Source organism: Osmerus eperlanus, chromosome 2 (assembly GCF_963692335.1).
Source record: "Osmerus eperlanus chromosome 2, fOsmEpe2.1, whole genome shotgun sequence".
NCBI classification, from domain to species: Eukaryota; Metazoa; Chordata; class Actinopteri; order Osmeriformes; family Osmeridae; genus Osmerus; species Osmerus eperlanus.
The window spans coordinates 23,429,217-23,456,859 of NC_085019.1; the positions used below are offsets into that span (position 1 = coordinate 23,429,217).

A 27,643-nucleotide genomic window follows, 5' to 3' on the forward strand; every position below is an offset into this window, starting at 1 on the left:
TGGGTGTTTTTTCTGACTGAAGCAGGGCAGGCTGTCTAGAGTTACAGATCTGACCCATGGACTTAGGGAGGTGTGTAACATCCTGAGGAGTTTGTTTCTATGATACAGCAACCTACTGTCTGTGTGTGTGTGTATATATATATGTGTGTGTGTATGTATGTGTGTGTGTGTCCTAGTGTCTGGAAAGCCCCCTGTCCTCCGCCCGTTCCCCGCTCCACCCCTCCCTCGGAGGCTCCTCCCCCTCCCCTGACATCCTCCTGTCGTCCTCGCCCGCCCTGCGGAGCCCCGCCTTCTCTTTCGACTCCTCCCTCGTCCGCCGCCCGCCCGAGGAGGGCGTGGCCGCCTGCCCCGCCTCCAGAGGGCGCTACCGCCCGCTGACCAACACCTCGTCCCAGGAGGCCCTGGCCACGCCCAGCCCCTCGCCCTCCAGGTCGTGTCCCAGCCCCGACTTCTCTCCCGTCTACCTGCGGCGGGGGAGGCGCCCGGACAGCGAGGGTGAGGAGGGGCCAACCAGGAGGGGAGGGGGGGGGGGTCTGGATAAACCTTTTACTCTGCTTTGACTCCTGTCTGTTTATGTGTCTGTCTGTCTACCTCTCTGTTTGTCTCTGTGTCTGCCTCTCTGTCTGCCTGTCTGTCTGTCTCTCTGTCTACCTCTGTCTGTCTCTCTGTCTGCCTGTCTGCCTGTCTGCCTGTCTTTCTGTCTGTCTGTCTGTCTGTCTGTCTGTCTGCCTGTCTGTCAGTCCTGGTCTCAGATGACAGTAGAGACACCAGTCCAGCAGACCCAGGAAGCGTTATTTTTGACAAGAAGACCAAGAGAAGGTTTCTGGACTTGGGGTGAGTTACATGGAACAAACACACACACACACCCGACCCCTTCTCCCACACACACATATAACTCCCTCCCCATCACACACACACACTCTCACACTGATCTATATTGTTCACAGGGTGACTCTGCGCCGGTCTTATGTGAGGGTTAGGAAGGATAAATCTAACAGGCTGTCTATGGGAAGCAGGTACTGACCTCCATCTCCCTCCACCTCTCTCCACCTCCCTCCACCTACCTCCACCTCTCTCCACCTGCCTCCACCTGCCTCCACCTCTCTCCACCTCCCTCCACCTCTCTCCACCTCTCTCCACCTCTCTCCACCTGCCTCCACCTGCCTCCACCTCTCTCCACCTCCCTCCACCTCTCTCCACCTACCTCCACCTCTCTCCACCTGCCTCCACCTCTCTCCACCTCTCTCCACCTCTCTCCACCTGCCTCCACCTGCCTCCACCTCTCTCCACCTACCTCCACCTCTCTCCACCTGCCTCCACCTGCCTCCACCTCTCTCCACCTCCCTCCACCTCTCTCCACCTGCCTCCACCTGCCTCCACCTCTCTCCACCTCCCTCCACCTCTCTCCACCTACCTCCACTTCTCTCCACCTGCCTCCACCTCTCTCCACCTGCCTCCACCTGCCTCCACCTCTCCACCTGCCTCCACCTCTCTCCACCTGCCTCCACCTCTCTCCACCTACCTCCACCTGCCTCCACCTCTCTCCACCTGCCTCCTCCTCTCTCCACCTCCCCACCTCTCTCCACCTCCCTCCACCTCTCTCCACCTGCCTCACCTCTCACCTACCTCCACCTCTCTCCACCTGCCTCCACCTCTCTCCACCTGCCTCCACCTCTCTCCACCTCCCTCCACCTCTCTCCACCTGCCTCCACCTCTCTCCACCTCTCTCCACCTCCCTCCACCTCTCTCCACCTCCCACCTCTCTCCACCTGCCTCCACCTCTCTCCACCTCTCTCCACCTCCCTCCACCTCTCTCCACCTGCCTCCACCTCTCTCCACCTGCCTCCACCTGCCTCCACCTCTCTCCACCTGCCTCCACCTCTCTCCACCTCCCTCCACCTCTCTCCACCTACCTCCACCTCTCTCCACCTGCCTCCACCTGCCTCCACCTCTCTCCACCTGCCTCCACCTCTCTCCACCTCCCTCCACCTCTCTCCACCTCTCTCCACCTGCCTCCACCTCCCTCCACCTCTCTCCACCTCCCTCCACCTCTCTCCACCTCTCTCCACCTCTCTCCACCTGCCTCCACCTGCCTCCACCTCCCTCCACCTCTCTCCACCTCTCTCCACCTCTCTCCACCTGCCTCCACCTGCCTCCACCTCCCTCCACCTCTCTCCACCTCTCTCCACCTCTCTCCACCTCTCTCCACCTGCCTCCACCTCTCTCCACCTGCCCCTCCACCTGCCTCCACCTGCCTCCACCTCTCTCCACCTCTCTCCACCTGCCTCCACCTGCCTCACCTCTCTCCACCTGCCTCACCTGCCTCCACCTCTCTCCACCTCTCTCCACCTCTCTCCACCTCTCTCCACCTCCCTCCACCTCTCTCCACCTCCCTCCACCTCCCTCCACCTCTCTCCACCTCCCTCCACCTCTCTCCACCTGCCTCCACCTCTCTCCACCTCTCTCCACCTCCCTCCACCTCTCTCCACCTGCCTCCACCTCTCTCCACCTGCCTCCACCTCCACAGCTCTCTTTCTATCCGTCTCTGCCCAAAATACCTCCACTGACTGTGTGTATATGCCTGTGTGTGTGTGCATGTGTGCATGTGTACGTGTGTGTGTTCAGGGAGCCATCAGAGAGCCCGTCGCGCTCCTCCGGTTCCTTCGTACCGTTCTCCTGGTTCTCCGACAGCGCCCGGGGCTCTGTCTCCTCCGGGGAACCCCCCCCTGCTCCCCCAAGCTGGCCTCCCAGGACTGCCCCCCCCGCAAGTCTCACTCCCAGGTAACCATGACGTCCCAGGTAACCATGACGTCCGCTCCCCACAACGCACACAGCTCTAATCCAGCCAAACCTTCATCTGTGCTCGGCTGAGCAAGTCTGGTTCCGACAGGATAGAGTCTCCCCCCGAGCCTGTCAGGACACAACATGTTCTTACAGGTTTCTTGGTGGGGGTGGGAGGTTAAAGTATGACTTAACCTGTTTACGCTCCTGTTTCGCCCGCGAGACAAAAATGCTGCCTCCCCCTTCCTCAGTTACGACGCACTAAATTCTAAAAAATATATTTTTTAGACGCTACACATGTTATACATCGTTGGAAAGCTACGATTCTTGTGCTTCCATTGAAATAAACCAATTCAAGATCAAGTCGCAATAGCAAGCAAAGTCAACGTCTTTTTCCGGTGAACATTCCTTCAACAATGCCAAAGAAAAAAGTTGTACTCACCCTAAGTTGTTCAAATAGGTCCAGGTGTGCAAATCATGCCATCAAAACTTGATCTGCGTAAGTCCCAAGGGTTCAAAGTATCTAACCATGTAAAGTAATTCGTCCAAATACAATGTTTTACGTTCATGAATAGCCATTATCCTTTGTTTCATTATGCAAGTTAGCCGAAGGAAGAAACAACTTGTTCACATAAAAGTGTTATTTTCTCCGATTTATCAACGGAGTATTTACAAAATGAAGGTCTCAAAATGTCCGTTGAACCCTCCCCTTTTGATTGACACCTTGTTCGACCCAATAGGAGCTTCCATGCCCCGTTGACAGCCCTCTAAAGCCAACTAGGTCTGTGCGTCCTGCCCCCCCCGCCCCCCCCCCCCACACTCGTTCTAAACAAATTTCTCGAACTGGCTTCGACTGGCTCTGAAATTAGCTCGTTAGCCTTGTAGCTGACAGCTAGCTGAAAATGCCAATACCTCATTTGTATGCGTCTGTGGAGCCTTCAAATAACAGTCGATTGCGCAATATGGTTGACAGAATCAGTGTTCTTTGTGCGCCAATCCTTGGAATCAGATAAAGCACTCCAATGTGTTCATGCTTCAGTTTTTGTGTTTCAGTATTACTAATTAGGGATTTAGCTATTATATATGATATTTCTAAGTACCAGAGATGGGCCAGAGATAACAATTATGAAAAATAATACCTTTTTATTTGACCTTGACCTTGGTTACAAAGGGTCATTTTGGAGTCTCCAAAAGACCCTTTTAGAAAATTCCTGGATGTACTCTTATAAAAACATGTGTCAAATATGAATATATTGTGGTATTATGTTTGACTTTTGATTTGAATTGGGTAAGGCTTCAACCTGTGGTCCAATTTAGTCTTCCAGATAATACCTACCACCTCTAGGCCTCTTCAGGCCTCTGTTTTCAAAACAAAATCTAGGCGGAAATAGAAATTTTCACTTTCCTTGTGTTCAAGCTTCTATTACTCAACACTAGAAGGACTGACAGGGGTCCTGACAACAGGGGACATAACTTCAGAGTGTCAGCTTTCAAAAGAGATCATTTACATGCATGTACTCCAAATGGTTCAAGAACAGCTTCCAATTTACTTTGGGTATGCTGTTTAGGCGTTTTCAGGCAAATTTAACAGGAACATGAAAAGGTTAATCATTTAGAGTACACAGTATTCAGTATACAGTACTGGAATAAGACAGCTTGTGTTGAGAAATCACTGTGTCAAACTTACAAAGTGCATGTCTTAATGGAATAGCTTCCTAGCATGTCCTTGTCCTCTAATGAAGCAGCTCTCTCCTTACCAAACCATCCATCTTGCTTATTCTGTGGACAGCTACGCACATACACACATGCACACCACATGCACAAACACAAACACACACACCATACACACACAAGCACACCATGGACACACACACCACACAGAGAGAGATTTCCATTTGCAGACCTCAGCAGAAAGTACTTGGTGAGATCGATGCTGTTGATTTTCCTCAGGTTATGTAGGTGACCGCTGGGATGCTGTTAGCTAACCACCATGTCAGGGTCAAGATGAGCAGGAGGAAAGAGTGGTCATTGGTCAGCTAACATCCAGTCTCCAACGGCAACAGCTCCAAGACCCAGACCCAGACCCAGACCCAGACCAGACCAGACCCTCTGCAGGACAGATGACTGTCTGGATGAGACCAGACCCAGACCCAGACCCAGACCCAGACTCAGACCCAGACCAGACCCAGACCAGACCCTCTGCAGGACAGATGACTGTCTGGATGAGACCAGACCCAGACCCAGACCCAGACCAGACCCAGACCAGACCCTCTGCAGGACAGAAGACTGTCTGGATGAGACCAGACCCAGACCCAGACTCAGACCCAGACCAGACCCAGACCAGACCCTCTGCAGGACAGAAGACTGTCTGGATGAGACCAGACCCAGACCCAGACCCAGACCAGACCAGACCAGACCCAGACCAGACCAGACCCAGACCAGACCCTCTGCAGGACAGAAGACTGTCTGGATGAGACCAGACCCAGACCCAGACCCAGACCCAGACCAGACCCAGACAAGACCCAGACCCAGACCCAGACCAGACCCAGACCCAGACCCAGACCAGACCCAGACCAGACCCAGACCAGATGACTGTCTGGATGTAGCCTTGTGTGTATCAGATCCAGACTTCCTCTGTGAGCTCCATGTCGTGACGAGCACCTGTGCTTGTTTTGTATTCTCCCTTACACATGCACCATGACTCATCTAAAAGCCCTGTGTGTGTGTGTGTGTGGGGGGGGGGGGGGGGGGGTGTGCGTGCTTATCTTGGAAGCAGAGGGTGTAATTGTCAGTTTGGCTTTTAACAATCACACATCCGGGATGCACTTTCAGTGCTCTCTCTCCCCCCCCTGTCTATCCCCCTCTCTCTCGCCCTCTCTCCCCCTCTCTCTCTCCCCCTCTCTCTCTCTCCCCCCCCTCTCTCCCCCCCCTCTCTCTCTCTCCCCCTCTCTCTCTCCTCTCCAGTCTTCTCCCTGGGGGAGCAGAGCCCTATTAAATCCCCCAGCATCGGCCAGCTGGTCAGATGGTTCTGATTGGCTGTCGGTGTCTGCAGAGGGGCCAGTAGCACTTTCAGCAGCCTGAATAACACCACTCTCCCTCTGCTCCTCTCCTCCTCCACTCCTCTCCGGGGAGCTGTTAGTCAGTGTTCTGCACCTCTCTTTCACCAACCGTCTGTGGAGGAGGGGATCCCTCACTGAATTGCTCCTCCCAAGGTTTCTTCCATTTTTTCTCCTCTTGTGAGTTTTTCTGGGAGTTTTTCCTTGTCTTCCTTGAGGGTTTAGGTTAGTTGAGGGGCAGTTCTATGGGCGTATGTGAAGCCCTCTGTGACATGCTTGCGTGTAAAAAGGGCTATACAAAGGGTTACACACAAGTGCAGTTCTAAGGGACATCAGCCCAGGCAGATGTCCAGATCTCAGAGAGTTGTGTCCCACTCTGTTGTCCCCTGACAGTCCTCCTCATGACAACAGCCCTCTGATCTCCTGCACGACTACATACTGTCATACTAGTACCAGACCAAAATATGTTTGAAGATGAATGTTATACATATCTCCCTGTCTTTCCATCCCTCCCTCCCCCCTCTCCCTCCTCCAGGAGTCAGCCCTCAGTGAGGAGTTCTCTCCCAGGAGTCCTGCCCAGACATCCAGCGGTTCAACAGCAGACTCATCCTCTCGCTCCTCCCACCCCTACCACACCCTGTCCCAGTCCTCAGACGAGGTGAGACCCTCAACCCTACCACGCCCTACCACACCCCCCTCCCCCCCACCACACACCCCTCCCCCCCACCACACCCTCCTCCCCCTGGCAGTGTGACACAGACCAGCAGGCTGTACCATTATCTATCTACACTAGACCAGAGGTGTGAAGGATGAGGAGAGAAAGCTTTAGGTGTGTTTACTATCAGAGGGGGTTGTGAAGCTCTAATCACGTGTAAGCACAGCCATGCTCTACAGCCCCGGGGCCACAGCAAGGCCTGCTGTTGTTCTGCCAACTCACCACCAGGGGGCAGCAGACTGTGTTTCTCTGGAGGTGAGACCCCATGACCCTGCTCAGTCAGGAGGGCCATCTCTCCGCCCTGCTCATCTCCCTTCCCCACTCCTCTCTCCCTCTCACTGGCCTTCCTGTGGGGGGCTGCTGCCGTGCATGTCAGGGGGACCGGTCCTGACTCCCCCTATGAGGGGGAGGCCAGGGTGTGTTGAGGCCAGGGTGTGCTGAGGCCAGGGTGTGTTCAGGCCAGGGTGTGTTGAGGCCAGGGTGTGTTGAGGCCAGGGTGTGTTGAGGCCAGGGTGTGCTGAGGCCAGGGTGTGTTGAGGCCAGGGTGTGTTGAGGCCAGGGTGTGCTGAGGCCAGGGTGTGTTGAGGCCAGGGTGTGCTGAGGCCAGGGTGTGTTGAGGCCAGGGTGTGCTGAGGCCAGGGTGTGCTGAGGCCAGGGTGTGCTGAGGCCAGGGTGTGTTGAGGCCAGGGTGTGCTGAGGCCAGGGTGTGCTGAGGCCAGGGTGTGCTGAGGCCAGGGTGTGTTGAGGCCAGGGTGTGCTGAGGCCAGGGTGTGCTCTCAGGGTGTGCTGAGGCCAGGGTGTGCTCTCAGGGTGTGTTGAGGCCAGGGTGTGCTCTCAGGGTGTGCTGAGGCCAGGGTGTGCTCTCAGGGTGTGCTGAGGCCAGGGTGTGCTGAGGCCAGGGTGTGCTCTCAGGGTGTGCTGAGGCCAGGGTGTGTTCTCAGGGTGTGCTGAGGCCAGGGTGTGCTGAGGCCAGGGTGTGTTGAGGCCAGGGTGTGCTGAGGCCAGGGTGTGTTCTCAGGGTGTGCTGAGGCCAGGGTGTGCTGAGGCCAGGGTGTGTTGAGGCCAGGGTGTGCTGAGGCCAGGGTGTGCTCTCAGGGTGTGCTGAGGCCAGGGTGTGCTCTCAGGGTGTGCTCTCAGGGTGTGCTGAGGCCAGGGTGTGCTGAGGCCAGGGTGTGCTCTCAGGGTGTGAGTCTGTGTCTCTGCCCCCCAGCCCACAGACGAGCCGCTGGGCCTGGTGTCGTCCTGGAGCACCCTGCAGGTGTGCCAGTGGCTCCAGGGCCTGAACATGGAGCAGTACATTCCAGAGTTCTCAGCCAGGGAAATCGACGGGGAGCAACTTCTGCAGATGGACAACAGCAAGCTGAAGGTGAGAGGAGGGGAGACGATTACATGTTGACCATATTTATTTCATATAAATCCTTCACAGTCCAACCAAGTAATTTACATTCTATTATACTCCAATTTGTTCTGTTTTAGTCTAGTCTAGACCATTTGAATCTCACTCTAGTCTCATTCTTAGGGCTTGGGCGTGAACAGTTATTCAGACCGCAGCGCTCTGAAACGTCGCATCAAGGATATCCACACGGCGGCAGACAAGGAGCGCAAAGCGCAGGACAAGCTGGAGAAACAGAAGGAAAAACAGCGCAGGAAGGATCTGGAGCAGCGCAGGAGCTACACCTAGCCACCAGATGGCGCCACAACGCCCCCGCGACACCTGGGGGTGTGTTCAGGAACACGCAACTTTCAACTATTGCAGTCGGACAGAAGAACAACTTGAGTCGATGATGAACTGTACGGCTTTATTACAGTCAAATGTCCGGGTGAGAAGACATACTCAAGAAGTGCCATTCTTGGACAGTTGTCAGCAGGCGAAGTATGTGGAAATTCTGATACATTTTTGGTACTGGAAAATAAATATGGTATGTTATATGTACACAAATGTATTCCAACATTTTACAAAACACAAAAAGGGCCTACTTGCCAAAAAGATTTTGTTAATGGATATATATTAACTATGCTATCAGTGCTATTAGAACGCTTTATATTCCCCGTACAGACTGTCAAAGCTTGAAAACAGCAGTGACAAATCAAAGACTTTCGCAAACCATCACCACAAACTCACCATCAAACCTGTGTTTTTTACATTGTATGTAAAACACTGATTCTACCTTCTCATTAAGCGCAACATATCTCTCCAACACATCACAGCAACATCACTTCCTGTAACGTGAGTCAGCTCCGGCCAGCTGCCATCACGTCAAGCCCGAGATAAAGACCCTGACGTGAGCGTCACACGGACTAGGCGTTAGACTACCGAGTGTGTTTGTATATACAGTACTGTATGTTTACAATCTGCATGTTTGTGATTGTGGTATGTGGATGTGTGCGGGTATGTTTGTATAACTGTTTCAGGGGGAGGTTGTAGGAGGTCGAGGGGTCTACCACAGTGATGGACTCCGGTGGGGTTCTGTTCCTGGGTACTTCTCAGTGGCTTGAAGCCTTCTCTTCATCTTCCTCTCCTCCTCTTCCTCTCTTGTCCTCCTTCCCTCTCCTCTCTTCAAACATTGTTGCAGGAGGGTTTTCAGTCAGAGGAGAAGAGAGATGCAGAAGTTCATACCCCAGTGCTGTACGCTGTCGCTTCAGTCTCTCCGGGTCGATCTGATCTACTCACGTGTCCAGAGTAACGTTCAGAGCTGGCAGATCAGACGAAGGCTCATGTGCATCATTTTTGACAACAATGGTCAATAAAAACAGCCCTTGCCCTCAAACGAGTTATAGGCTGCCTGTTTCATCCCTGTCCTTAATCTCATTACTCAAACATTGTCACTCGCCCCTCTCGTTCCTTGTGCAACCCAGGGACTCCAGACTCACAGAATGGTCCTGACTAAACTGAACGTTGTGTGACGTCTTACAGTGTTTACATTTACAGGAAGTGGGCGGGGCCTGACTTTTTTTTCGAGGTGAAGCAACACAGGAAATAATCTGAGGAAAATGCTAATAATTATTAAAACATTTGAGTAGGGGAAATAATGCAGTTAAAATGCAACACTTTTCGACAGTAAATCACTACTTTAAACTACACTAAAACATTTTTTTATTGAAGTTGTCTGGAACATTACATAAATTACATGGGGAAATACATCTCTTCAGTATTGTTTTTCATTTACAACATTTTTGGGAGGTGGCATAGCATAAACGTTTTTTCATATAAAATAAATACATTTCATATAAATAGGCTTTCGAAATACAATCATATGTGTAATGTATAGTGATTACTTACAGAAATACAGAAAGCCATTTCCCATTGGGTTTACTCAATGCAATTGTCAATGTAAAACGAACAATAAAAAACAGTTTCCCTTTAAAACAAAGACTTTTGGGAAACATGCTGTCCCAGTGCCTTGCTATGTAACTCCTACATGAGACAAGCTAAAGGCTCTCGTGCACAACTAAACACTGTCATCACAGAGGTTCACTCATCCTTCTGTCTGTGTAAAAGTCTTATTAAATACATTCATACTTCAGAGAAACACAATAAGTTAAAATTGAGGACATGAGGACTCCAGATTCTAGAGACAAGTACAAATAATCATACAAAATAAATAACCTAATAGCTTAATAAATAGAATAAATACAAGATCATAAATTAAAAAGACATTCAGAGTGAGAATACATCAACCAGGAGGGAATTTCAACATTCCTGAGTTTCTCTGGAACTGAAATACAATAAGGGACTCTGCTGACAGACAGGTGTGGACATGCTTCATATTCCCATCCTGCTTTCTGTCTGCACCTACAAAAAACAGAAAAAGGAGCAGTTGTCTATTCTGCACCGTTGACATGGACTACGCCGCAGAATGACAACTCAATGAATGAATCCTATTAAATGCTTTCGAATCCAAATTGAAAGAATTAAGGCGCACGTCAATGTTTTGGATTTACCATGGTTATGAAACTGACTCCTAGAAATGTCTCTTTTGAAACGTGACTGTGCTTTCATTTTGAGATCCTGTCAGCAACTGTCTGATTTGACGTTGCTGCCTGTCCCGACCAGGGCTCCATTGAAGCCCTCATATCAACGGGGCTCTACTGGTTAAATAAAGGTTTATAACGTGTTATAATGAACTCAAAGCCATAAAAAGCTTTCCAAGAAAAAGGGTGTGGGGAGAAAGGAGCAGAGAAACAGGCTCAAACTGGAGAGACAAGGAGAATGGGTTTTTTCATGTGTCGTGCGCTGTTAGTCCTCCTCCTCAGCCAGACCTCAGCTCCCTGTCCCCACCACCGCAAAGAGAACCCAACCACTGTCCAGCCTCTGTTTCCTGGGGGTCTGAGCCTGCTCGGTGGTGGGGTTCCTCCCCAGATCCCAGGTAGAGAGGTGTGGATGATCCTCACCCCTGGGTCCCAGGTAGAAGCCTGGATGTTCCTCAGCCCTGGGTCCCAGGTAGAAGCCTGGATGTTCCTCAGCCCTGGGTCCCAGGTAGAGGCCTGGATGTTCCTCAGCCCTGGGTCCCAGGTAGAGGCCTGGATGTCCCTCAGCCCTGGGTCCCAGGTAGAAGCCTGGATGTCCCTCAGCCCTGGGTCCCAGGTAGAGAGGCCTGGATGTTCCTCAGCCCTGGGTCCCAGGTAGAGAGGCCTGGATGTTCCTCAGGCTTCGGCCCAGGTCGTGGCTGAAGATGCGTAGCTGCTGCAGAGCCAGGTGTGTTGCCACCTGGACGTCGTAGGTTCCTGAGATGCTGAGCGTGAAGCTCGGCTCCTCACTCAGCTGGGACTGTTTCTGCATCTGAGAACACACACATACATACAATAAACATGGATGCTTGCCCCAGTGTTTGTGTACCTGTCTGTGTGTGTGTGTGTGTGTGTGTCTGTCTCTGTGTCTGTGTGTGTACCTGTCTGTGTGTGTGTGTGTGTCTGTGTGTGTACCTGTCTGTGTGTGTGTGTGTGTGTGTGTGAGAGAGAGCCTCGCACAGCAGCCTCACCTTGTTGACCAGGGCCTTCAGGTCTCTGAGGTCTACCTGCAGGTGCTGGATGGCGCTGGTGGAGGCTGACGTCAGATCTCTCAGCAGGCTGTGGTGCAGCTGCAGACCCAGGCTCATGCGCTGCAGACACACTTCCTGCGGGGCGGCGCACAAACACCGTCACACACACACCCTCTGCACGCTGACGCGCATTGTCAAACACGTATGGAAGACAGGCGCACAGGCACACGTATATGCACACGCACACACACACACACACTGACCAGGGTGAAGTGTGCCGATATGGGTTTGATGGTGGGGTTTGGAGGGATACCCAGGGTTTTCAGCATCAGTTGCAGGTTCCCAGTATGGCTGGAGGGGTCAAGGGTTAGGTCCTGAGGACAACAGAATGATTGGTCAGACGGAGAAGAGCCCTTCCTCCGCCTGGCGATGCAGGCTGGATCTGACATACAGGTGGTGTGTTGTTCTTGTTCACTCTGGGAGGCTGTGGTCCGGTTACCGCTGAAGAAGTTTCTGTTTGATTTACTGTCACAGCCTATTTTCTGACATCTCGTTACAGAATTTGGAGTGACTGTCTCAGCCAATCATGTCCATCATGAATGTATGTCATGTAATACAGTTAGGTCCATAAATATTTGGACATTGACACAATTATCATCATTTTGGCTCTGTATACCACCACAATGGATTTGAAATGAAACAATCAAGATGTGCTTTAAGTGCAGACTTTCAGCTTTAATTTCAGGGTATTTACATCCAAATCAGGTGAACGGTGTAGGAATTACAACACATTTTATATGTGGCCCCCCCCCTTTTTAAGGGACCAAAAATAATTGGACAAACTAACATAATCATAAATCTAATTGTCACTTTTAATACTTGGTTGCAAATCCTTTGCAGTCAATGACAGCCTGAAGTCTGGAACCCATAGACATCACCAGACGCCGGGTTTCGTCCCTGGTGATGCTCTGCCAGGCCTCTACTGCAACTGTCTTCAGTTTCTGCTTGTTCTTGGGGCATTTTCCCTTCAGTTTTGTCTTTAGCAAGTGAAATGCATGCTCAATTGGATTTAGGTCAGGTGATTGACTTGGCCATTGCAGAACATTCCACTTCTTTGCCTTAAAAAACTCTTTGGTTGCTTTCGCAGTATGCTTCGGGTCATTGTCCATCTGCACTGTGAAGCGCCGTCCTATGAGTTCTGAAGCATTTGGCTGAATCTGAGCAGATAATATTGCCAGAAACACTTCAGAATTCATCCTACTGCTTTTGTCAGCAGTCACATCATCGATAAATACAAGGGAACCAGTTCCATTGGCAGCCATACATGCCCACGCCATAACACTACCTCCACCATGCTTCACTGATGAGGTGGTATGCTTTGGATCATGAGCAGTTCCTTCCCTTCTCCATACTCTTCTCTTCCCATCATTCTGGTACAAGTTGATCTTGGTCTCATCTGTCCATAGGATGTTGTTCCAGAACTGTACAGGGTCTTTTAGATGTTTTTTGGCAAACTCTAATCTGGTCTTCCTGTTTTTGAGACTCACCAATGGTTCACATCTTGTGGTGAACCCTCTGTATTTACTCTGGCTTTGACACAGATACGCCTACCTCCTGGAGAGTGTTCTTGATCTTGCCAACTGTTGTGAAGGGGTTTTTCTTCACCAGGGAAAGAATTCTTCTGTCATCCACCACAGTTGTTTTCCGTGGTCTTCCAGGTCTTTTGGTGTTGCTGAGCTCACCAGTGCGTTCTTTCTTTTTAAGAATGTACCAAACAGTTGATTTGGCACATCTTGATTGTTTAATTTCAAATCCATTGTGGTGGTATACAGAGCCAAAATGATGAAAATTGTGTCAATGTCCAAATATTTATGGACCTAACTGTACATATGAGGTGTTCGAAAAGCAAAAAATATCTGGGGAAAGATTTTTAAAATATAAACTGCTTAATTGATTACTTGTTTGGATTTCACTATACTAATGAATTAAAGAAAATTGCAACCCACTGGTTAAGTTGCAGTGAATTTACAGTTAAATTGATAAAAGTAACACTTTCAAGTTTCAGTTTGATTTGCCATTTGTATGTACAGGTGAGTACTGAGTATTAACCAGAGAAATGGGAAGTAACAAAGTACAAATACTTTGTTACTGTACTTAAGTAGATTTTTCTGGTATCAGTGTCACACCATTTTTATGACAACCATTTACTAAAACAGGCTAGTAGTAATGATTACTTTTTACTTAAGTATCTGTCAGAGCCCATACTTCTTTACTTTAACTTGAGTGAAAAAGTGTAGTAAATGGCCTACTTCAACTTTTACCAGGGTCTTTTTAAACATGAGTATCTGTACTTCTACTTGAGTGAAGGATGTGTGTACTTTTGCTATCTCTGGTCGGCCTATTAACGTGCGTTAAATACGTCTTAAAGTAGGCTTACGACAAACTACAAAAGGTACACCTACTTATAAAATATTCATGAACAACATCGAAAAATAACAACTCCGGTAAATAGAGATCTTCTTGCACGCTTACCTTTTGGACCGAAGGAATGTCGAAAAGGATCTTCTTGACCAAGCTCTGTGCTTTCTCCAGCGTCTGTTCGAAGTCTGCGTCATCAGGAAGATGGACAGGCGCAGCACACACCAGGGCAGCTACACAGCACTGCAGAGCTAGCACTAACAAGGGACACAATTAAACACCGTATAATCGACGCAACCGATTAATAACAGTCAAGAAAAGGAAAGAAATCATGCGCATGATTACGCATGATGGCGGAATCATGCGTTCCGCCAAATAGGCTTCTTTGAAAGGGTGTGCGAAACAAGAAGGGTCTTCATAAAGTTATTAGGCATTTGAGACTATAATTCTCAGCAGTGCAGCCTTATTTTAAACCCCATACGAGTTTGGAATAAAATATCAAATACCTAGAAGCTTACTGATAATGACATTACATCAAAATTGGTCAAATATTACTTACTCAAAAGCGAGTTCATTCTGTGTCAGTATAATGTAAAGATATTAAAGCTTGATTCTTAACTGCCATTTGGATGATATAGGCTGCCTACTTATACTGAAGTGCAGAGTGGGATTTCCAACTGATGACGACCACAGACGGACATGACTCTTACTATTGTCAACTTTTTAAAATGAAACGTACACATGCGTCACTCCAGGAGACTACGCTGGGCTGTAACAACTTGCGAAGTCTATTGTCATTGGGCCGTTGTAATGCTCACGAAAGCAATTTTGTCTAGTGTCAATTTACATTACGGATTACAGTTTTTTACAGTTGCTTGACAATTTATTCAATACTTTTAACAATTTTCCGAAACTCTTGACACAACATCCGTCTGTGTAGGCTATACAACAAATTTAGCTAGGGTTACTGACAAAGTACTGTAAATGGCAGCTATATTGCATATTTCTATTATCTTGCAGTAATGTCCCTTTTGCAATGAAGCCTTTACTGCAGCAATTCTCTGTCTTCTTTTTTCATAAACCGTACATTCTATAAAGCTACTCTGAGATGGGTCATACATTTGTTTTTACTGAATTTCTGCATCAAAAGAAACAAAATGCATGCATGTTTCAACAAAACAAAAATGTAGAGAGGCTTCAAAAGAAACTGCATTGCAAAACGCTATGGAAACCCAGTACCAGTCATATCCCATTTGGTGCCAGGCCCCTGAGCAAGGTTTAGCCCCCCCCCCCCTCCCCCCCACAACCAAGTCAACGGCGCGACAATGGGTGACAAACGCACTTTTATTTACCGTATTTTACAATCGCTATGACAATTTGTTCAATCCTTTTAACAAGTTTCAACCAAGACCAAAACAATCGATTTTTACTGCCCAATTTACCAATGCTTTCACACTGTATGTCAGAACGTATTGGCTAAAGTCAAAGTGAACAGCTGTTCATATTGTGAATTGAAACACAAATATATCCCCTGTATTTTATTCCATTGCTGAGAAACAACTGGTTGAAGTTACGCAAACAAATCACAGCTGATTCCCAACTAGGAAACACTCAGATGTTGAGGTTCTTTCAATCGCATGACCATATGGTATATAAAGAGGACCAATTTGGGCTGATCTTGTGTGGAAAATAACAATAGAGCAACCCGGAGAAAGTAAGAATACAGTAATGCTGCACGAGGGAGAGGAGTGGGGCAAGGGAGAGGAGTTAGAATGCGTGGTGGCGCTCAGAGAAGGGCCAGAGCTGGGGTAACTAATGAAATACTGTAAATGGCAGCTATATTGCATATTTCTTATAGTAATGTCCTGTTGCAAATGAAGCCTTTACTGCAGCAATTATGTTTCTGTCTTCTTTTTTATAATACAGTAACCGTACATTCTATAAAGTTACTCTGAGATGGGTCATCATTTTTTGTTCTGAATTTCTGCAGCAAAAGAAACAAAATGCATGCATGCCTACTAACCCTAATAAAACAAAAATGTAGAGGCTTCAAAAGAAACTGCATTGCAAACACAATCTATGATCCATTTACTGTGAGACTTGACACATATAAAAGAAGTTTCTGTAATTCCATCTGATGTTAGTGTTTTTATGACATTGTGCTATGATTGACTAAATGTTCCTGTTGAACGAGAACGTGTGTCAGTGTTTTGGTAAACATGGTGTAATGTTTAGTGAATTTTTGTTTTATGACAATTAGTGTTTGAGTTTAGTTTACAATGTGCGATTTTGAGCATGAAATTAACCGTTTTGCCAATTGTGTGTCGTAGGTGTGTTGGTGCGTTAAGAGTTTAGGAAAATTGTTAGAAGTATTGAAAAAATTGTCATAGCGATTGTAAAAAACGGTATTATTAATGTTGAGATTAAGTAATACCGTTCGTGGTCTTACACATTGATGCTGGTAGTAGTCTACGTTTTGAGACCGGTAGGCCTATTGCCATGAAAATCTTTCTTGTCCAAAGTTAAAAGTTTGAGACATCGATGAGTGGATTCCACGGTCATTGCAGCACCATCTTGGGAAAAAACTTTCGTTGCATAATGCAGGAAAGACCTGGGTTTACGTATAGTTAGCCTACTACACAATTTGGGCGCACACCCATATCTGTTAGTGACGTCTTGGGACACGTCATGGTCTAAATGTCAAACTAACCTGGTGTGCAGAAGTTGCCTGCATCGACAAGTATGTAGGACCACGTGTGTTCATAGGGTGTGGAAGCGCAAGGACTTTTTTGAAAAGTAACTCTTTTCAAATAATGTTTAAATATTCTGGATAATGGAAAAAAAATGGTAAGCAATTGATCTTGATGGCATTAATAAGCTCTGTGAAATGTAATCCTAGTGAAATCTAACCCTAACGGCAACTTATATTTTATTCTAATTCCACTTAGTACTGCTAGTTTATGTACCCTTAGTATAGATAGTCCACATATTTAAATTTGAGGTCCCTTTATGTTTATTGTATGCACCTTCCTGCCAAAGCAAATTCCTTGTCTGTGCAAACTTTCATGGCGAATAAATCCCATTCTGATTCTGATGTATTATTTCTATATTAAATTAGATGAATTGAAAGGTATTTATAAATCAATAAACAGAAATTGACAAAAACAACCCAAAATACAATACAAACAATCAGTGCTGTGTATAGAAAATCCTTTAATAACACAAATGATCCTCCTGCCCGAAAACTGAAGAAAATAAACATGCACCAGTATCCTAGGGTCACACCTCACAGAAACCACAGGCTCATACTTCTCTAAAGCCATGATGTAGGAAGCAGTCCCAGAACCGCGACGAGCCGTTAAAACGTGCAGCTCGAGCTGCGTCTCCCTCACCTCTCTTACACGGAAACAGCTAAGTCGGATATTACTCTCAATTCCTTCTAATTTCAAGGTGAGTGTACTTTCAGAGGGAAGCAGCAGCACGTCAAGTAATGAGTCGGACACGAAGCAGGAAGTATTAAGACCACAACTAAACTATGACACAGAGCCAGAACGCAATCTGGGGAAAAACAACAAGGCTGAGATTTCTGGATTCCTCTTGGTGTTGTGAAACTAGTTCCCTTGCTGAACTGTGAGCCGCTCCCATCATGGATCAGTCCTGCTGTTGAGCAAGAGCAGACTAAAACAGACATGCGTTGGGTGTTAGGAACAAGGGGTTCCTCACCAAATTAGACCCCACTGCGACAACAACTGCACACACACCCTTTTATTGGTTCAAATCCAATAGACGCACCAACACCACAAGCTCCCAGACGCTGGTGCGGTTGAGACAAGTCTCACAACTGTGAAACTCTGCGATTAAACTTTTTTTTTTTTATTAATTAATTTTTTATTTAGTCAGTTTGTACAATATGGTGGCATCAGCCTTCCTGGACAACATTTAGTGTGAGTGTGGGTTACTGGGGCAGTAGGACCTCAGTAGGACCTCTGACAGGAGATGAACATCCAGGCTTGTGGCTGTTGTAAGGGGGACAGAGCGTTGAGGGGAGGGTCAGTAAGCAGGCAGCGACCAGCAGTGGCGGGTGAGGTGTTGGCCCTGCTTGTAATAATGGGATCTGTACAGTAAAAACAAAAACAAGGTTCTGTTCCAACAGGAAGCTAGACGGAGACTTCCTGCCGGCTCCTGGTGTCGAGGGGCTTCATGGGAAGCTGTCGTCGTCATCCTCGGCCATCTCCTTGGCGAACTCCAGGTCCTGCTGCTCTCGTTCTCTACGCTCCTGAAACACACACACGCACACACACACGTAAGGTCAGCAGGCAGTGTGTGAACCACAGGGTTGTGTATGTCAGACAGAAAGGACCGCCTACCTCGGCTGACTCCAGGTCCTTGTTGTAGGCCTTGGGTGGGAACCTCATCGCCTACAGACACACATCAAAGCCAGCTTAGCTTCAACCACCTCAGACATTTACATTTAGTCATTTAGCAGACGCTCTTATCCAGAGCGACTTACAGTCAATACAGGGACATTCCCCCCGAGGCAAGTAGGGTGAAGTGCCTTGCCCAGGGACACAACTTCATTTTTGCACGGCCAGGAATCGAACCAGCAACCTTCTGATTGGTAGGCCGATTCCCTAACCGCTCAGCCATCTGACCCCCCAGACACAGCATCCACACACAACCAGCCTCCAGCAACAGCTTCTGGCGTGTTCCTAACCTTGACAGACATGTTGTGGATGTCCAGGCAGAAGGAGATCCTCTGGTGGAAGGCAAGCTGGGGCTCCCTGGTTCCATAGATGTCCATGGTCTCCTTGGACTGGACGTAGCCCTTCTCGTGGTTGATGCTGGCCTCGATCACCCCATCACGGATCGCCTGGGGGAGGGGGGCACACCGGGGAGGGGTGAGGAGCGCTGAGGGGAGGATGCTGAGGTAACACCAGGGGTAGTTACCCCAGGATGCTGAGGTAACACCAGGGGTAGTTACCCCAGGATGCTGAGGTAACACCAGGGGTAGTTACCCCAGGATGCTGAGGTAACACCAGGGGTAGTTACCCCAGGATGCTGAGGTAACACCAGGGGTAGTTACCCCAGGAAGCTGAGGTAAAACCAGGGGTAGTTACCCCAGGATGCTGAGGTAAAACCAGGGGTAGTTACCCCAGGATGCTGAGGTAACACCAGGGGTAGTTACCCCAGGATGCTGAGGTAACACCAGGGGTAGTTACCCCAGGATGCTGAGGTAACACCAGGGGTAGTTACCCCAGGATGCTGAGGTAAAACCAGGGGTAGTTACCCCAGGATGCTGAGGTAATACCAGGGGTAGTTACCCCAGGATGCTGAGGTAACACCAGGGGTAGTTACCCCAGGATGCTGAGGTAACACCAGGGGTAGTTACCCCAGGATGCTGAGGTAAAACCAGGGGTAGTTACTAGGGGTGGGAATGTTTTGGTACCTCACGATTCTATTCGAATCGATTCTTGGGGTCACAATCAAATTTCGATTCAATATATGCTTACATTTGATTCCGGTTTGCCGTTTAGTGTTACTTGACTGTGATAGGCAGTTGTGTTTTTTTGTTGTTTTTTTTACATTTGTGAATCGATGTGAATAGCTAGAAGATTGAATCACAATTCATATGTGATATGTGATTCCCCCCCCCCCCCACCCCTAGTAGTTACCCCAGAAGCTGAGGTAACACCAGGGGTAGTTACCCCAGAAGCTGAGGTAATACCAGGGGTAGTTACCCCAGGAAGCTGAGGTAATACCAGGGGTAGTTACCCCAGGAAGCTGAGGTAATACCAGGGGTAGTTACCCCAGGAAGCTGAGGTAATACCAGGGGTAGTTACCCCAGGAAGCTGAGGTAAAACCAGGGGTAGTTACCCCAGGAAGCTGAGGTAATACCAGGGGTAGTTACCCCAGGATGCTGAGGTAATACCAGGGGTAGTTACCCCAGGAAGCTGAGGTAATACCAGGGGTAGTTACCCCAGGAAGCTGAGGTAATACCAGGGGTAGTTACCCCAGGAAGCTGAGGTAAAACCAGGGGTAGTTACCCCAGGAAGCTGAGGTAATACCAGGGGTAGTTACCCCAGGATGCTGAGGTAATACCAGGGGTAGTTACCCCAGGAAGCTGAGGTAAAACCAGGGGTAGTTACCCCAGGAAGCTGAGGTAAAACCAGGGGTAGTTACCCCAGGAAGCTGAGGTAAAACCAGGGGTAGTTACCCCAGGAAGCTGAGGTAATACCAGGGGTAGTTACCCCAGGATGCTGAGGTAATACCAGGGGTAGTTACCCCAGGAAGCTGAGGTAAAACCAGGGGTAGTTACCCCAGGAAGCTGAGGTAATACCAGGGGTAGTTACCCCAGGATGCTGAGGTAATGCCAGGGGTAGTTACCCCAGGATGCTGAGGTAATACCAGGGGTAGTTACTCCAGGAAGCTAGGCAGACAGGAAGCAGGAAGTAGGGTGTGTAAGCTATGAGCTTCCTCTTTGTGGAAGATGTCTCCTACCTTGGCCACGATGAACTCTGCGTCCTCCGGGCTGTCCAGCTGCAGCTTCTGAGCGATGTCGGCCAGGGAGATGCGGGAGTAGGACAGGCTGATCATACGGACTCCTGCAGAGACATGGCTCCCTGTCAGAGCTCTGGGACCCAACACTGATGCACTGAACCACTGTTTAGCAGACTGTGGAGGTGCATATCCTGACCTGTCATTTTTAAGATACATTTATGGCATTTTCATTCCTTATTGGACAGTACGGTTCAAGATAGACAGGAGAGGGAGGGAGGGAGGAAGGGAGGGAGACATGCAGCAGACGGCCCAGGCTGGATTCGAACCCGGGCCTCAGGTAAGTGGCCCAGGTCTGACCTGTCTTGATGACGTTGTGTCTCAGGCGGATGATCAGTGTGTAGGTGCCGTCCGCCTGGAACTTCTCTCCAAACTGGTCCAGAGCCTGGTTGAACTTGGCCAGGTTACCGGTTCGCACGGCTGTAGGACAACACAACAGGTGTGAGCAAGTGAGTTCAGGTGTGAGCAGGTGTGTGTAGGTGAGTACAGGTGTGTGTAGGTGAGTTCAGGTGTGTTCAGGTGAGTTCAGGTGTGAGCAGGTGAGTTCAGGTGTGTGCAGGTGTGAGCAGGTGAGTTCAGGTGTGTGCAGGTGAGTACAGGTGTGTGTAGGTGATTTCAGGTGTGTGTAGGTGAGTTCAGGTGTGTGTAGGTCAGTTCAGGGGTGTGTAGGTGAGTTCAGGTGTGTGTAGGTGAGCTCAGGTGTGAGCAGGTGTACCCTGAGTGAGCAGGAAGTAAGGCATGAGGGATCTCTTGAGGGAGGGCTGTCTGAACTGCAGTCTGTCTGGAATCTCCCCCAGCAGCAGCTCCACAACGATCAACAGCTTGTGAACCTGGGCACAGGGGGAGAGGGAGAGTAGGGATGGGTATTTAGAACCGGTTCTTGTTTAGAACCGGTTCCCAGTGAACCGATTCCTTGGAATCGTCAGCCAAATTCTTTAACGATTCTGCTAACGGTTCTCTGTGCCGTTGCGCATGCGCGAACCATTCTAGTTTATTCAGACTGCAGCAAACATGGCAACTAGGCAGAAGCGTTCTGAAGTTTGGTTGTATTTCACACGACAAAATGACAACGCCACTTGTAACGTGTGTAAAAAAGTATATTTCGTCGAAGGGAGGAAATACAACAAATATGAAGAAGCATTTGAACACACAGCATGGAATGAAGTTACCGGAATGTCATGTGTTCGATGCATGCAGCAGCGCAGCTAACATTCGCGCTTCATCTCTAACTATTTAAGGTACAGCTAAACTGCTCAAAAGTGATCACAACCACTTGTCACTGTATGAAGCAATTTGCCTTTATTGTGTGTAGTCGATCCAAGTTATCTTCTGTCCCATCGTTTGAAGCATACATTTTAGCTCCGGCATTCGTCTCCCATTATTGATCACTTCACGTTAATTATCAGAGGGCGTGTGTTATCAGAAAACGTTCGCGTTGTCGTGTTAACCCATTATTAAACTGAGCATATTGATTTTTAATCCATTATTAAACTTCGAATTTTAATTGTTTAACAGAATGGCCAATGTTTGACACTGTCATATTATATGATTGGACCTTGGCTGAAAATGGAAGATTCTATAGCTAAGCTAGCATAGCTAATAGAAGTGTAGAAGAAGAGCAACGGAATGTGTATGTATACATACTGTATATGGTGTGCAGCATTATAGAAAACTATATAAAAGAAAATTAATGTAAATAAACCCGTTTGTGCTCTTTCCCCCCCCCTTGCCCAATAAGAATCGATAAGAGAATTGATAAGGAATCGAATCGATAAGGAATCGAATCGATAAGGAATCGAATCGATAAGGAATCGAATCGATAAGCAGAAATTGATAAGGAATCGGAATTGTTAAAATCTTATCAATCCTCATCCCTAAGGGAGAGAGAAGAGAACATGCAGATGTTCATCTGGACCAGTCTGTGTGCATGTGTGTTCTGGTGTGTGTGGGCTGAGAAAGCTTGTCAGTGTGTGTGTACTAACGGTCTGTTTGAAGCCCACAGCCGTGTGTTGGGGTGCCTTCCTCAGAGCGTTGGTGAGCGTGCGTCTGGCCTCAGTGTATTCCAGCTGGATGGCCTTGATACGCCCTGGACACGACACAACACGACAGGTCAAACACAACTCAGATATATATATATATATTGTATACTGTATAGTATATACACTCACTCCCTCACAATCCCTTCTTCTCACACTCCTTTACCCACAAACACACAACCACTCCCCAGTCATGCTGCGTTCCTCCTGGGCTCCTGGCCAGGAGCTCCTGGGCTCACCTGTGTAGTAGAGGTAGCGGGCCCACTCGTTGTTGTTGGCCAGCTCCGGGAACACAGACTTGGACACCAGCTTCTCGGCCTGGTCGTACAGGTTGAACTGCAGGTAGTTCCTGAGCAGCAGGTTCAGCAGGGTGGCCTGGCCGTCTGCGTCGTGCCGCAGGGTCGCCGTGCGCAGCCGCGTGTGGAGGAAGCTGGGGAGGGGGGGGGCACAGGTCAGACCTCGCTGTGTGTGTGTGTGTGTGGGGCACAGGTCAGATCTTGCTCTGTGTGTGTGGAAAGGTGTGTGTAGGGTGGCACAGGTCAGACCTCAGGTGTGTGTGTGAGGGGGAGAGCAGGTGTGTGTTACCTGCGTATGGTGTGTGTGTGAGGGGGAGAGCAGGTGTGTGTTACCTGCGTATGGTGTGTGTGTGAGGGGGAGAGCAGGTGTGTGTTACCTGCGTATGGTGTGTGTGTGAGGGGGAGAGCAGGTGTGTGTTACCTGCGTATGGTGTGTGTGTGTGAGGGGGAGAGCAGGTGTGTGTTACCTGCGTATGGTGTGTGTGTGAGGGGGAGAGCAGGTGTGTGTTACCTGCGTATGGTGTGTGTGTGAGGGGGAGAGCAGGTGTGTGTTACCTGCGTATGGTGTGTGTGTGAGGGGGAGAGCAGGTGTGTGTTACCTGCGTATGGTGTGTGTGTGTGAGGGGGAGAGCAGGTGTGTGTTACCTGCGTATGGTGTGTGTGTGAGGGGGAGAGCAGGTGTGTGTTACCTGCGTATGGTGTGTGTGTGAGGGGGAGAGCAGGTGGGTGTTACCTGCGTATGGTGTGTGTGTGAGGGGGAGAGCAGGTGTGTGTTACCTGCGTATGGTGTGTGTGTGAGGGGGAGAGCAGGTGTGTGTTACCTGCGTATGGTGTGTGTGTGAGGGGGAGAGCAGGTGTGTGTTACCTGCGTATGGTGTGTGTGTGAGGGGGAGAGCAGGTGTGTGTTACCTGCGTATGGTGTGTGTGTGAGGGGGAGAGCAGGTGTGTGTTACCTGCGTATGGTGTGTGTGTGAGGGGGAGAGCAGGTGTGTGTTACCTGCGTATGGTGTGTGTGTGAGGGGGAGAGCAGGTGTGTGTTACCTGCGTATGGTGTCCAGCTGGTTGAGGAACTCGTAGACTCGGGCGTGGTAGTAGTAACACTTGGCGGCCACCAGGTCCAGAGCGCGGCGGTTCTGGGAGCCCATCTTCTGCAGCAGGTCGTCTGACACCTTCTGGGCCTGGCAGAGACACAACACCAGGGGTCAACACCAGGGGTCAACACCAGGGGTCAACACCAGGGGTCAACACCAGGGGTCAACACCAGGGGTCAACACCAGGGGTCAACACCAGGGGTCAACACCAGGGGTCAACACTCACTCCCAGGGAGGAAGGCAGGGATGTGGGCTTACGCTGGGCAGAGAGGGGAAGGCAGCACGTACGCATGAGAGACAGAGAGTGAGAAGGGGGGGAGGAGAGACAGAGAGGGGAGGGAGACAGGGGGGAGAGAGAAGGGGGGCAGAGAGACAGAGAGGGGAGGGAGAGAAGGGGGGAGAGAGAAGGGGGGAGAGAGAAGGGGGGAGAGAGACGGGGGGAGAGAGACGGGTGGAGAGAGACGGGGGAGGGGGACAGAGGGGGGGGAGAGAAGGGGGGAGAGAGACAGAGGGGGGGGAGAGACGGAGAGAGAGGGAGCAGTGAACATGCATCCCAGATGTGTGATTGTCAAAAGCCAAACTGACAATTACACCCTGTGCTTCCAAGATAAACACACACCCGCACACACACCCCCATAAAAAATGTCAGAAATGTATAAACTCGCTCTGGATAAGAGCGTCTGCTAAATGACTAAATGTAAACAAAGACAGCCGGAGGGCCGTATTCCACCTCTGTGTAGCGCTTGTTGTTGGTGAGGTACACCACTAGAAGGAGCTGCAGGTAGGCCTCCACCTCGGGGATGAGAGGGGTGGAGGCGGCCTTCCCTGTCCGGGGCCGGAACTGCACATCTCCCTCCGTGTCCATGGGCTGGAGGAACAGCATACACAGGATGTTCACCACACACAGGAGCGGAAATCTGATATCAACTTAGGGGGGCACAACTACGGTGACATTTTCTCAAGAGCAGTTCCTGGGCCCAACACATCAGAAGTGGTGCTACTACACAGACTACGTTAAACTTAAAAAATGCTTTATTATGTGTCTATAATCAGCACAAGTGATTTATTCGGGGAGACAAATTGCATTTTCCCCAGGATTAAGGGGGTTGTCAACTCTGGGGTTCCAATCCCCACTGGCCAACCCCCCCTGCTCCATCTGTTCCCCCTGCCGCTGCTGCAGACAGACAGACAGACGTGTGGTGTGTTACCTCCTCCAGGAAGCCGAGAAGGAAGTCCTTGCCGGCGGCGTTGGCGGTGTAGAAGCCGGTGACAGCTTTGTGGAGCACGTTGGGGTTGAGACGGCGGCTGGTGGAGGGCAGGGCACGTAGCGCCCGCAGCACGAAGCGAGGCTCCTTACCGGACACAGCCTTCTCGATCTGCTTCACGTGCTCCTTGATGTCTGCCAGGGTATCCGGGAGTAAAGGGAGCGTTAAGGGAGCACGTACAAACACATTTTATTCACGGAAATTATTTTGCAGTATGATACATGCATAGTACACACAGGCACACTAGCAAATATACCGCTGATAAATGAACTCGGCTTCAAAGTGGATGCAAAGCAAACTGTTACTACGCAAAGCACGTTGAAGGATTGGTCTAACACTTTCATGCACTTACTATATGCACTTTTTGTACGTCGCTTTGAAGAAAAGCTTTTAAATATATTTGTAAATACATATTTTAATGCACTACAGCTAGTAAGCAACCCATTGAATCCTGTTAATTGAGTTCCCGATTCAGATGTCACTCATTAGCCTGGTCTAGTACACACAGGTAGAGCTACAATTAAGAATATTCGCTAACATGTCAAAATTGAATTGACGTAAATGTACTAGCTAATGAGTTCATAGCTCATTAACTGCTGGAAAATGTTGGACAGTTTGCCAAACTATAAATGAACTACGAAAAATTGGCGACGGCAGTTATTTACATTAGGCCATGGCAGGGTAGCTACCTAGCAACAGTCCTAGCTAGCTTAGCTTAGCAGCTAGCTAGCAAGATACTGTACACACAAGTGAGATAGCTAGGCTAGCTAATAGCGTAATAGCATAATAGCGTTGACAATGACTTGCAACTGGCAGGAGTCAGTGCTTCGTGCTTGGCTTGACGGCCGGTTTTATCTGTTCTCTAACGTTACTGCCAACTATCTACCTTCCAGCGTGAGAGAGTCTAGTTCCTTGGGCAGCTTCACCGCGTTAGTTGCACCCTCCTCCGGCATCTCAACATCCTGCGGCTCGGGGCCCGCATCTTTCTGCTTGTCGGCTTTAGAGTCCTTGGGTTTCTCACGTCGCTTGGCTGTTGTCTCCTTCATTATGTCTGGAATATAATAATCGCAGAGGAAACAATGTATATTAAAAACAATATACTTTTTAAAATATTGTAAACAAAACAGCTAATACAAGTTGCTGTACTTTGTTCAACAGAAACTCACATCGATGTCTTGGGCAGAATGACTGGCAACTATTGTGGCGCGCAAAGGATTCTGGGATGTAGACTATACCAGTGGATCCGAGGAGCCTGCAAACATCAGTCAAAACTAATAGATAGCAGATTTAATCTATTTATCTCTGACTCAGAGAGACTCTGGGTTTACATTTTATAAGTAATGTCACTACTTTTAGTTTCAGAGGTCTTTTAACCGCTGCAACAACTCGTGATTGAAAAGAAAGTGTATTAAAATGTCCCATGCTCAAGAAATCGTATTTGTTATTTTCTGCTCTAGATTCTTGATTTATTTCTTCATGACTAGAAACAATAACTCATCTGTTCATGATCGCCAATTCTCCACAAAGCACACATCAAAACTGGAGAGGATTCATCTCTATGATTGCTCCCCCCCCCCCCCCTCTTATTTTCTCATTTAGTCGCAGTCTACTTGTTTAAAGATGGCAGTGATTAAGTGATATGTCTTTTTTTGTCTGAAATCATCGATTTGGGTTTGTTTACTAAACATGGGGTAGGACTGGAGACAAGATGAGCTGTTGCCGTGGCAACAGAGAGAAAGAGGGAGAGATAGGGAGCGAGAGGGAGGGTGAGAGAGATGAGAGAGAGAGAGAGAGAGAGGAGAGAGAGAGAGAGGGAGAGGAGACAGAGGAGAGAAAAGAGAGAGAGAGAGAGAGAGAGAGAGAGAGAGAGAGAGAGAGAGAGAGAGAGAGAGAGAGAGAGAGAGAGGAGGGAGCGAGAGAGCGAGAGAGAGAGGAGGGAGAGAGACATAGTAAAGAAATGAAGACAGAGACACAGGAACATCGGCAGGGTACTCTGGCACCCAGAGGAGGAGGAGAGGAAAAGAGAAGAGGAGGGTGCAGAGACAATCTACTGTGTGGTCTCCCACCAGCATGGACCTCTCTCTACTTTGTGGTGGCATGGACCTCTCTCTTCCCCTATCTCTCTCTCTCCCTCCATCTCTCTCCCCTATCTCTCTCCCCCCCTATCTCTCTCTCTCCCCCTATCTCTCTCTCTCTTTCCAATACTGTGGATCCAACACACAGGGATCCGATCCAGGTTTGTGTCGCCCCATCCCAGCGCAGACACACACACACACACACACACACACACACACCGGGATGTCCTGTAAATATGCAACACACAACTGTACGTTTGGGAGCATAGAAAGCTTGTAGAAATCCAACCTAAGACGCTGAGCAGTTGTTGTGTTTTGCAGCCATGCCAATGTGTGGGAGGTGTGCGAAGGGTGCTCATTGTCCCCGGCGAGAGAG

At 49.1% G+C, this 27,643-nt stretch overlaps 3 protein-coding genes across 7 annotated transcripts in view; 1 reads left to right on the forward strand and 2 right to left on the reverse strand.

Moving 5' to 3' along the window:
• samd14 (sterile alpha motif domain containing 14) overlaps nucleotides 1–9,422 on the forward strand; it is a 10,645-nt gene extending 1,223 nt beyond the window's left edge. The window contains 8 exon segments of the mRNA XM_062484044.1: nucleotides 177–495; nucleotides 741–834; nucleotides 948–1,016; nucleotides 2,626–2,711; nucleotides 2,714–2,781; nucleotides 6,373–6,495; nucleotides 7,763–7,918; nucleotides 8,072–9,422. Coding sequence (XP_062340028.1) covers nucleotides 177–495; nucleotides 741–834; nucleotides 948–1,016; nucleotides 2,626–2,711; nucleotides 2,714–2,781; nucleotides 6,373–6,495; nucleotides 7,763–7,918; nucleotides 8,072–8,233 — 1,077 coding nt within the window. The 3' untranslated portion in view covers nucleotides 8,234–9,422.
• A 623-nt stretch (nucleotides 9,423–10,045) lies between these two features.
• csf3a (colony stimulating factor 3 (granulocyte) a) lies at nucleotides 10,046–14,704 on the reverse strand. 5 transcript variants are annotated; one of them, XR_009932439.1, is made up of 7 exons: nucleotides 14,509–14,702; nucleotides 14,064–14,206; nucleotides 11,795–11,905; nucleotides 11,532–11,666; nucleotides 11,138–11,332; nucleotides 11,005–11,065; nucleotides 10,046–10,873 (listed from the first exon to the last, which is right to left on the reverse strand). XR_009932439.1 is itself a non-coding variant. In XM_062481810.1 (6 exons), exons 1-5 carry the CDS (start codon nucleotides 14,522–14,524, stop codon nucleotides 11,159–11,161), a joined length of 579 nt encoding a protein of 192 aa, XP_062337794.1. In that variant the 5' UTR covers nucleotides 14,525–14,704; the 3' UTR covers nucleotides 10,046–11,065; nucleotides 11,138–11,158. The 5 variants fall into 5 exon arrangements, 4 of the variants coding, with proteins under 4 accessions (XP_062337794.1, XP_062337785.1, XP_062337807.1 ...); XM_062481810.1 differs by having other exon boundaries at nucleotides 10,046–11,065; nucleotides 14,509–14,704; XM_062481801.1 differs by having other exon boundaries at nucleotides 10,046–11,029.
• A 2,438-nt stretch (nucleotides 14,705–17,142) lies between these two features.
• On the reverse strand, nucleotides 17,143–26,478 carry psmd3 (proteasome 26S subunit, non-ATPase 3). The gene is made up of 13 exons (XM_062480816.1): nucleotides 26,359–26,478; nucleotides 26,079–26,243; nucleotides 25,136–25,326; nucleotides 24,658–24,795; nucleotides 23,878–24,014; nucleotides 22,780–22,970; nucleotides 22,487–22,590; nucleotides 21,220–21,334; nucleotides 20,805–20,924; nucleotides 20,448–20,551; nucleotides 18,664–18,819; nucleotides 18,317–18,367; nucleotides 17,143–18,225 (listed from the first exon to the last, which is right to left on the reverse strand). Exons 2-13 carry the CDS (start codon nucleotides 26,236–26,238, stop codon nucleotides 18,148–18,150), a joined length of 1,545 nt encoding a protein of 514 aa, XP_062336800.1. The 5' UTR covers nucleotides 26,239–26,243; nucleotides 26,359–26,478; the 3' UTR covers nucleotides 17,143–18,147.
• Nucleotides 26,479–27,643: the final 1,165 nt, after the last annotated feature.

Coding starts and splice junctions, on each gene's coding strand:
- csf3a (XM_062481810.1), bottom strand. Junction 11,906..14,063: donor ACATTCCTTCGGTCCAAAAG/GTAAGCGTGCAA, acceptor TGTTGTCCTCAG/GACCTAACCCTTGACCCCTC. Junction 11,667..11,794: donor TATCGGCACACTTCACCCTG/GTCAGTGTGTGT, acceptor GCCGCCCCGCAG/GAAGTGTGTCTGCAGCGCAT.
- psmd3 (XM_062480816.1), bottom strand. CDS start 26,238: ATGAAGGAGACAACAGCCAAGCGACGTGAGAAACCCAAGGACTCTAAA. Junction 25,327..26,078: donor AGACTCTCTCACGCTGGAAG/GTAGATAGTTGG, acceptor ATACCCTGGCAG/ACATCAAGGAGCACGTGAAG. Junction 20,925..21,219: donor TTACTTCCTGCTCACTCAGG/GTACACCTGCTC, acceptor GTTGTCCTACAG/CCGTGCGAACCGGTAACCTG.